Source organism: Bidens hawaiensis, unplaced genomic scaffold, assembly GCF_021521415.1.
Source record: "Bidens hawaiensis isolate Kalapana, Puna unplaced genomic scaffold, B.hawaiensis_p1.1 tig00007038_1, whole genome shotgun sequence".
NCBI lineage: Eukaryota > Viridiplantae > Streptophyta > Magnoliopsida > Asterales > Asteraceae > Bidens > Bidens hawaiensis.
Window position 1 is genome coordinate 221927 of NW_027491482.1, and position 9437 is coordinate 231363.

General features: G+C 32.0%; 1 protein-coding gene across 1 annotated transcript; it reads left to right on the top strand.

Annotated features, from left to right (window-relative positions):
- The first annotated feature begins 322 nt into the window (after positions 1-322).
- On the top strand, positions 323-6455 carry LOC143634264 (FAM10 family protein At4g22670-like). Its single transcript, XM_077102399.1, has 12 exons — positions 323-345; positions 710-887; positions 978-1020; positions 3088-3222; positions 3304-3391; positions 3497-3577; positions 3683-3747; positions 4429-4569; positions 5274-5390; positions 5485-5754; positions 6018-6075; positions 6175-6455. Exons 2-12 carry the CDS (start codon positions 778-780, stop codon positions 6270-6272), a joined length of 1206 nt encoding a protein of 401 aa, XP_076958514.1. The 5' UTR covers positions 323-345; positions 710-777; the 3' UTR covers positions 6273-6455.
- Positions 6456-9437: the final 2982 nt, after the last annotated feature.

Genomic DNA, 9437 nt, shown 5'->3' on the forward strand with positions numbered 1-9437 from the left:
CCCAACTCCTATAGTAACTCAAAAACAGTCCTTCCAGTTCACGTATTCAACCATCCAAACCTTATTCCTTTTTGTAGGTCATGTATGTCTCTATTTTTGTTGTTTGGATACCTCCACACACCATCAAAACAAGAAACAAAAACAAAAATGAAATGATGATTTAAAGAGAAAAAACTTCAAAAGAACATTCTTGATCCATATCCATACCATTAATATAGGCGACAATAATAAAAATTGTTACATAGTCAAGGGACATTTTATGTAACAACACATATATCAATCAGAAGCTACTAGAACTACTACTCTACAAATCATCATCTTTCTTTCCGATCTCGAATATTCTCCATAAGGCTATGTGTAGTGGAGGGGCTACAAATTGGGGTGTTTTACGCCGTGTGGCGTCTAGTTAGTAATGGGTAAGAATTTGTTTTTGGGGTGTAATGGTGAAGGGACTACAAAATGAACCCACAATATAATATAATAATATATACATATACATATATACATCTATCACACACATACAATATATAATAATAATAAAGGAAACAAGAAAGCAACAACAAATATTTATCGCCCCTTCACATTTCGCCCCAATTTCGCCCTTTTGTAGCCCAGGGAGGCGGTGTTCCACTAAAAAATCGCCCCTTTTCGCCCCTTGTTCCCGCCCACAACACTAAGCCTAATAATAATAATAATAATAATAATAATAATAATAACCTCAACTTCACTTCACCGCACACTGTTAAACCCTAAAACTCTACCACCACCGTTGAATCAATGGACGCGGCTAAACTAGAGCAATTAAAGGTCTTCATCAGTCGTATCGAGTCCGATCCTTCAATCCTCTCTGATCCTTCACTCTCCTTCTTCCGCGATTATCTCGAAAGGTTAATTTATTTTAATTATTATGTTTACACTAATTAGGGTTTCTTATTCTAATTTAATTGCTTGCTTATATGTTTTGATTTTGGTTTCAGCCTCGGCGCTAAGCTCCCGGCGTCTGCTTACAAGACTGAATCCGTAAGTTGATTGATTATTTGATATTTTATTGATTGATTATTTGATGAAATTAGTATCAGTTTGTTGTACTTGTGGTTAAGTTATGTTGAATGTGTTTGTATATCAAGAGAATCTAAGGATTTATTAAAATAATTAGGGTTTTTATTCATGAAATCAAGTTTGTAAGGTGGAATTGTTTCTAGTGTGCAATGGTGATAAAAATGCCTAAAGAATCACTTTTTGATATTTTTCTAAAAAACACTCTTAAGTGTTGTATTGTACGGTATAGCGGGCACAATCTTTGCGATTAACAACTATGATTGTTGATAAGGGCAAGAGTAAGGGACTAATGAATATATATATATATATACATATATATATATAATTATATATATATATATATATATATATATATATATATATATATATATATATATATAGGGTAAGGATCCTAAGAGAACCCTTTGCAAATTGAGAACTTTGAGAACCATTTTGGACCACTAAAAACACCTTTAAAAAAATATTTAAAAAAATCATAAAACAAAAAATAATAAAAGTTTTAAAAAAGTAAAACAACCAAAATTCTTATATTTCATTCCGGTTTCATTAAAAAAAATAAAAAAAAATAGAAAAAAATAAAAAAAAAACCGTTGTATTATACACATATGTATAATTTTCTTTAATATCTAGTTACGTAATATACACATATGTACATCATCATTTATCTTAAATTATACACGTGTACAAAAAAAACATGTAAATGTACATATATGTATATAGTATACATATGTGTATATAATTTAGCTAAACCGAGTTGTTTTTTTATTTTTTATTTTTTATTTTTTTAATGAAACCGGGATGATAAAATAAGAATTTTGGTTTTTTTACTTTTTTGATTTTTGTGTTTTATATTATTTTATGATTTTTTTTATTTTTGGGTTTTTTGTGGTCCAAAATGGTTCTCATAGTTCTCAATTTTAAAAAGGTTCTCTTATGATCCTGATCCTATATATATATATATATATATATGTATATATATATATATGGGTTGAGTAATATGATAAGCTTTTAAGTGGTTTTTGGTTGAGAAAGCACGGTTGTAACGTAAAAGTTTGCACGGGATAATGCGAGTCTTTTTTATTATGGATACAATGAATCGAAAGAAGAGGAACTAAATTCAAGATGACAAACCTAAATTCAAAACTAGTTATTATCTTTTTAAGGGTGTGTTTTTTTCGCGGGATTGATAGGAATTGGAACTAATTTTCATGAAAAAGTGTTTGGTTTGCATGGGTTGAATTTCATTTGGATTTAATTCTCTTATTCATTGGACTTCAAGAATCCTTCACGTAAGGGATGGAATTCTTAACATTGGAATGTTTGTAAAATACTAGAAACTCAAAATTCTTGCCATTTCTGTCGGCTATTCCAAACTTCGTTCTTATTTCAATTAAGTCACGATTCCTATTTCTAGATTTGTTCATATTTTTTTCCATATACTACTTTACCCGATTTCTATAAATTCATTATTCATGATCATGTCTAATCGTTTCCTATCACAGTTAGAATGAATTTTTTAATCAAATGAATTCTTTGGTGATTATATTTTGTTTTATGAATTTTTTTTATCAATTTCAGTTTTTTTGTTCTATTTAATCATATTGGTTCCAGACATTGAAATGGAAGACTAAAAGACGAGTGATTTCTTTTTATCTAAACAAAAAACAACATTAATTGATGAATTGTAGAATTTGAAATGAAATTTCAAGAAAAGGAAATCGGAAGTGTGATTAGGTTTCGTATTTTGTTCTATAAATTTCATCTCAGAGAATGGTATCCAAATAAAGTACGGACATAGAAGAAGTTAGGGATAAAGAAGAACGATGTTAGGGTTTTGACGTTAATTGCAGATTTTTATGGGGGTGTTTCAGTTGAAGGGGTATTTTTTGTCATTATGGTCTATACATTTCAGTTCCATTAAAAAAATTTACCTGTCAAACACCTTTAGTTTTTAAAGGATTCCATTCAAATTCCAAATTTTCAGTTCTTAATATCATCTTTGAATAAATGACTAATTTGACCTTGCAGAAGCCATACGTTGTTGAAGAGAGTGATGAAGAAACTGAACATCCTCAAGAAGAAGAAGAAGAGGATGAGATAGTAGAATCTGACATTGAATTTGAAGGTGAAACTGTTGAACCTGATAATGATCCTCCACAAAAGGTTGGTCTTTTTTCATAATGGTTTTATTTGTTCTGATTGCATCGTCTTTTATTTGTTATTTAATTGTTGTTTATATTGTAGATGGGAGATTCTTCAGTGGAAGTCTCTGAAGAAAACCGTGATGCTTCTCAAGAGGCAAAAGCAAAAGCCATGGAAGCAATTTCTGATGGTAATTTTCCTTTTTTGTTTATTATTTTGTCAGTTAGTTATAATTTTGATTGGAAATTTATCATTTTTTTATACTAATGAGCAACTCACTTGCTGTGGTGAACAGGTAAACTAGAGGAAGCAATTGAGCATCTCACCGAGGCGATATTGCTCAACCCGACTTCTGCTATAATGTATGCAACCAGAGGTAAGCACGAATAAATTTTTTGACAAAAGGTTACATTTTTATTGTGACATCAAGACATGAAATCTCAATTTGTTCTTTTGTTTGATTTATTTGATTACTATATAGCTTCTGTATATATCAAAATGAAGAAACCAAATGCTGCCATTCGGGATGCTGATGCTGCTCTGAAGGTTATATCCATTTTTATAAATACTCACAAGTCAAACATGATCCTTTTTACATTTTGACCATCATTGTTTTTATTTGGGGTGTAAACGAGCCAAGCGGATCCTGGGGTCGTCTAGGCTCAAGCTCAGTTTGTTTAAGAGAGCTTGAGCCCGAGCTTGGATCGTTTTGAGCTATATCTCTAAAGCTCAAGCTCAGCTTTATTTATATTTAGTTTATAATTATTTTTTTAAATATTTTTTCATAACAGTTTTGATAACTAAAATATATATTATTCAGTTAGTTTTTATCATAATTATATACATGACAATAGTTCTTGTAAATTTATATCTCTAATATATTGCATAAAGGTTTTATAAAATAATAGGCTTGTTTAGGCTTGAAGCCAGCTCAAGCGTGATGAGTGAAGCTTGGGATCGTTCATTAAACAAAGCTATTTAGCTCAATCTCGTTTAAGCTTGGCTTGACTCGAAATTGGGTAGCTTACGAGTTACGAGCATGCTGATAAATTTAATATATTTGTAAATGGTGTGATTAACATCCATGCTGATGAAATTATGCATCACATGCAAATGAGATGAACTTGTGTAATGAGTGATCTGTGTATAGTTTATGTGCTTTGTTGGTTTATCAATTATTTTGGTAACTATTAACTAACCGACTTCATTTCCAACAAATATTTCCAGATAAATCCAGATTCTGCTAAAGGCTATAAATCACGTGGAATTGCACGATCAATGCTTGGTCAATGGGAAGAGGCTGCAAAGGATCTTCATATAGCATCAAATATTGATTTTGATGAAGAAATAAGTTCCATCCTTAAGAAGGTATGTAGATGCACATTTGTCCAATACTAGCTGTTTTTATTTGGATACATAGTAGCAACTTTTGATTTTGTTTAATACTTAAGATTATCTATAGCACACACAAATATAGTAAAAAGGTAAAAAAATTATCACAATGCATCTTTAATATTCTTTTATTTTGTAGGTTAGTCTTGATTGAATAAGATAGGTTACTACTTACTAGCTAAGACTGTTTTGCGTTCCGTATATAGGCTATGAATAAACAGGCAATAAGTTGATCTTTTACATCACCAAAAATAGATTGGCAATAACGTGCGTACACACATAAAAAATATGTGTATGAGTGCGCGCTTTTGATAATCTATTTTTAAAAGATAAATTAATTGTCATTTGTTAATAACCTTCATACCTAATGCAAACCATTCTTGACCTGTAAGATTTTTCATTCAATCAACTAATCAAACACTGTTTACAAAATCAAAGTAAAATAAAGATGCATTTGGAAGGTTTTTTTTACATTCTGTCTAATACTAGCTGCAAAGGATCTTGATGTTATCAAATACTGGATTATACATGATAATGCCCGCTTCTTTTTTCTTTTTCTCTTGTACTTGTATATTGAAATGATGTTTTACAGAACATTGAAGTCGGTCTTAATCTACAAATTTTTGATACAAATTTTTTGTTCAATTATCTTAACTGATTTATGTCGCATACTCGCATAGGTTGAACCAAATGCACACAAAATAGTCAAGCATCGTAGGAAGTATGATAAGCTGAGGAAAGAGCGAGAGGACAGGAAAGCAGAACGCGATAGGCAACGTCGCAAAGCTGAAGCGAAGGCAAGTTTTATTTGTTTATTCATTTAAAACTTTATTTTGTTTTCGTTACCTGTTCAATTATAGAATCTAATAAATTGTGATGTTATGCATGTAGGCTGCATATGAGAAGGCTAAAAAGGAAGAAAAAGCATCTTCAAGTGAAAGATCTGGAGGTATGCCAGGTGGCTTCCCTGGTGGAATGCCTGGCGGTTTCCCAGGTGGGTTCCCAGGTGGCATGCCTGGCGGGTTCCCTGGTGCTGGTGCTGGAGGTGGTATGCCTGGCGGGTTCCCTGGTGCGGGTGCAGGTGGTATGCCTGGTGGATTCCCTGGTGCTGGTGCTGGAGGGGGTATGCCAGGTGGCATTGACTACAGCAAAATCTTAAATGTGAGTATGGCTTGTATATATGGATGTGTCTGTGACCCGTACATATCTATCATACATGTATATACATAAGTAGATACGTACATACACATATGTATCATACATGTATATACATAAGTAGATACCTACATACACACAGATGCATAGACATAAATACGTAGATGCATACATACATATAACTGTGCGTGTGCGTATTTGTTTCCTTCTATTTATTCATGGGGTTATTCTCAAGTCATTCATTTTGATGTTTTTTTTCTCTTCAACAGGATCCTGAATTAATGGCAGCATTTAAAGATCCTGAAGTAATGGCTGCACTGCAAGATGGTATGTTCATATTTTATTCTAACTCCATGTGATATTAATTGAGCTTGTGTGTAGTTCTGATTGGTGGGAAAATGATTTGTTTTTTGTTCTTTTTTTCAGTTATGAAGAACCCTGCGAATCTGGCGAAACACCAAGCGAACCCGAAGGTTGCTCCACTCATTGCAAAAATGATGAGCAAATTTGGTGGGCCCAAGTGAAGAACATATGCTGTGGAAATCTAGTGTTGATTTGTGAGTCAAATGTTTTTGTTGGTTTTGTGTTTTGGAACGGAAGAGTGAATACTGTTGCGTCGGTGTATTTGGTATATTTAAGGTTTTCGACATCTTTATCTTTTCTTTCAGAATTGAATCACAAACAAAATAGTAACTTTTTTCAGGTTTTTTTATTGTGTTTTCCCTAATGTTGGGTTCCATATCTAAACATAAAATGACAGGTGAAAATGCTAACAAAATATATTAAGGAGTTAATGGCCATTTTCGTTCTTGTGGTTTGTTACTTTTGCCACTTCAGTTCAAAATTTGTAATTTTGTCAATTTAGTCCTCGTAGTTTTAAATATTAGCCAATTATGTGCCATTCGACTAACGGCATCCAGTTATGCCGTTAGTAAGGGTATTTTTGTCTTTCTCCTTTTTATTTTGAGTTAATGGTCATTTTCGTCCATGTGATTTGATATTTTTGCCACTTCAGTCCAAAGTTTGTAATTTTGTCAATTTAAAGTTTTTTTTTCTATAACCCTAGAGAGCATTATCCAAGCCCAAAACAAGTTACTCTGTTGACAACAGTAATCATACCCCCTCCGCTCGTATTTAGTTTCTAGACGGTTTCTAAACTCTCTCCCATGGTGGAATTCAATGGTAAAGTGGTCAAAACAATTTCGTGAAACCGAATTGTACGAAAAAAACCAAAAATCGTTTCTTTGATGAATGCATAATAGTTGGGGTTTAGAGATTAACATATCATAACGAAAATCTGGGTCGTAATCAACTATTATACATTAACCAACGAAACGATTTTTAGTTTTTTCTGTACAATTCGGTTTCAGAGAATTACCTTGACCACTTTACCATTGAATTCCACCATGAAGAAAATTTTAGGAAATGTCTAGAAACTAAATATAAGGGGGGGGGGGGGGTATGATTACTGTTGTCAACAGAGTAAATGCATACCAGTATTTGAGGTTGCTCGATGGTTTTGGGCTTGAATTATGCTCTTCAGGGTTATAAACAAAAAAATAAAAAATAAAAAAACTGAATTAAACTGAACATTAAATGGACAAATTTTCAAACTTTGGACTGAATTGGCAAAAATATCAAACTACAGGGACTAAGATGACCATTAACTCAAAATTAAAAAGAGAAAGACAAAAATACCCTTAAACTAATGGCATAGCTGGATGCCGTTAGACGGATGGGACGTAATTGGCTAATATTTAAAACTATGAGGACTAAATTGACAAAATTACAAATATTGGACTGAATTGACGAAAGTAGCAAACCACAGGGACGAAAATGACCATTAACTCTATATTAAGAGCCTAATGTCTATGTTTCTAAACTAGTTAAGTTATCGGCTTTGACATCATGATAATTTTATTTAGTATAATTGAAAATTAAAGGTATTGTAGTTTAAAGAAGCCAAATAAGTGGCGTATCTTAGCTCACTTATAGACTCATTTATAGACAGATTTCAAATGATTGAGCGGTGTCCTAATTAGATTGATCAAAGATAGTCAGCACCCGTTTGAACAATCCTTTTAGATGACCAAAATGAAAGAAAGTGGAACTTTATATTTGACTGGATGGGTCAACATTCAACAACCACCAGTCAGTCAACGTAAAACTTCCAACTTCTATTTGGAAGACATGTTTTATTTGGACAAAGCTTAATCCTAGTGTTAGTTTTGTAACTGACTAGTTAATTTTTCACATGTTTAGATTTGAACTTTAATTATTAAAGTATTATACGCACATGCGGGAAAGTTATTGTACAAAGAACGCTTAATGTACAAATCGTAAAGAGTTTTAAATATCGGTTGCGTAATTATGTACATAATTTATTTACTTCATGGGTTATTAGTTAACTTTAAGCTTAATTATTTACTTCATGCTTAATTATGGCGCAAAAACACATTGCACGCCATATATGTTAAGCGTGGGACCCACCACCTCGTCTGCTGCATCATTTGAGTTTCCGAACAATCTTCCAGGACTTGTGCCCAACATTAGGCCACACGAGCATGTATTGCCCGCCCAAATCCACATCATGCAAACAGCTCCCCCCCCCCTCTCCCAGAAAAAAAAAACTGTGGGTATTCTAAGGCTGTGTATTATAATAGAGGGTGGAAAGAGTAATCTAAAAAGGCAAATTAATGTCAACACGTAAGCATTGGAGACTAGAAGGCTTTCATTCAAACTACGCATTAAAAGTATGTGTTGGGGTGATGATTAAGGCTTGGAATACTAAGTTGACATTTTTAGCCGATTTATTTAAATAGGTTTACTCGATAACTTGTTTAGTTAAACATGATGACCTACTAACCTGTTTAATTCAACATGTCGATCTGCCAATCTGTTTAACATAGCATGCCGACCTGTTTAACTCAATTGTATGTTTATTTATGTTTTGTTTTTGTTTTTTTGTGTTGTTTTTTATCATAGTTTAGAGATAAGTTATAAAGTCTTCGTGTATATAATTTAAACTTGTTATATCTTATTAATTTGTAAGATTTTGATAGTTATCTAGCATTTGAATTGTAGGGTTTAGTTATTTGCAAAAGGTAATAAAAATAAGAAGTATGAGAATCCAAAGTTGATTGTCATGTGTCAAGTGTAGATCAAAAGAGTAAGGGCGTAAAGGAAAAACACATATTTTCTCTAGTCACATGCTAAGTACATGTTAATTACCCATCATTTTGAAACGTCTATAACTTTTTCGTACAACAATTTTTTTAAAATTTCACTATAATAACAAATGTTTTTTTATTTTTAATATGAGTATGAGTTTGTTCTATAAAATAAAAAAAAAATTACTTCATTGTTTCTTTCTGTTCATCATTGTGTCTTATGTTCATCTTTGTGCCTCTCTATTTATCATTGCGTCTTTATGCTTATTATTGTGTTTTTTTTTTCAAAAGTGATAAATCTGAAAATTGTAATAGTAAAATAACTCCGTTGTGAAATTTTAATATGTAAATATAATTATAAAATAACAACCGTATCCAATACATAAAACACAATGATGAATGCATATTACATAATAATATAAAAAGTAAAACACACAGGTGAATACATTTACACAATGATGTGAAACGTAAAACAAAATGATAAATGCATAATACACAATGACCTTATAATACGTAATG

Excerpts from the sequence above, each read along its gene's own strand:
- LOC143634264 (XM_077102399.1), top strand. The coding sequence starts at position 778 with ATGGACGCGGCTAAACTAGAGCAATTAAAGGTCTTCATCAGTCGTATC. Across the intron at positions 3,392-3,496 it reads CATGGAAGCAATTTCTGATG|GTAAACTAGAGGAAGCAATT; the intron begins GTAATTTTCCTT and ends TGTGGTGAACAG. Across the intron at positions 6,076-6,174 it reads AATGGCTGCACTGCAAGATG|TTATGAAGAACCCTGCGAAT; the intron begins GTATGTTCATAT and ends TCTTTTTTTCAG.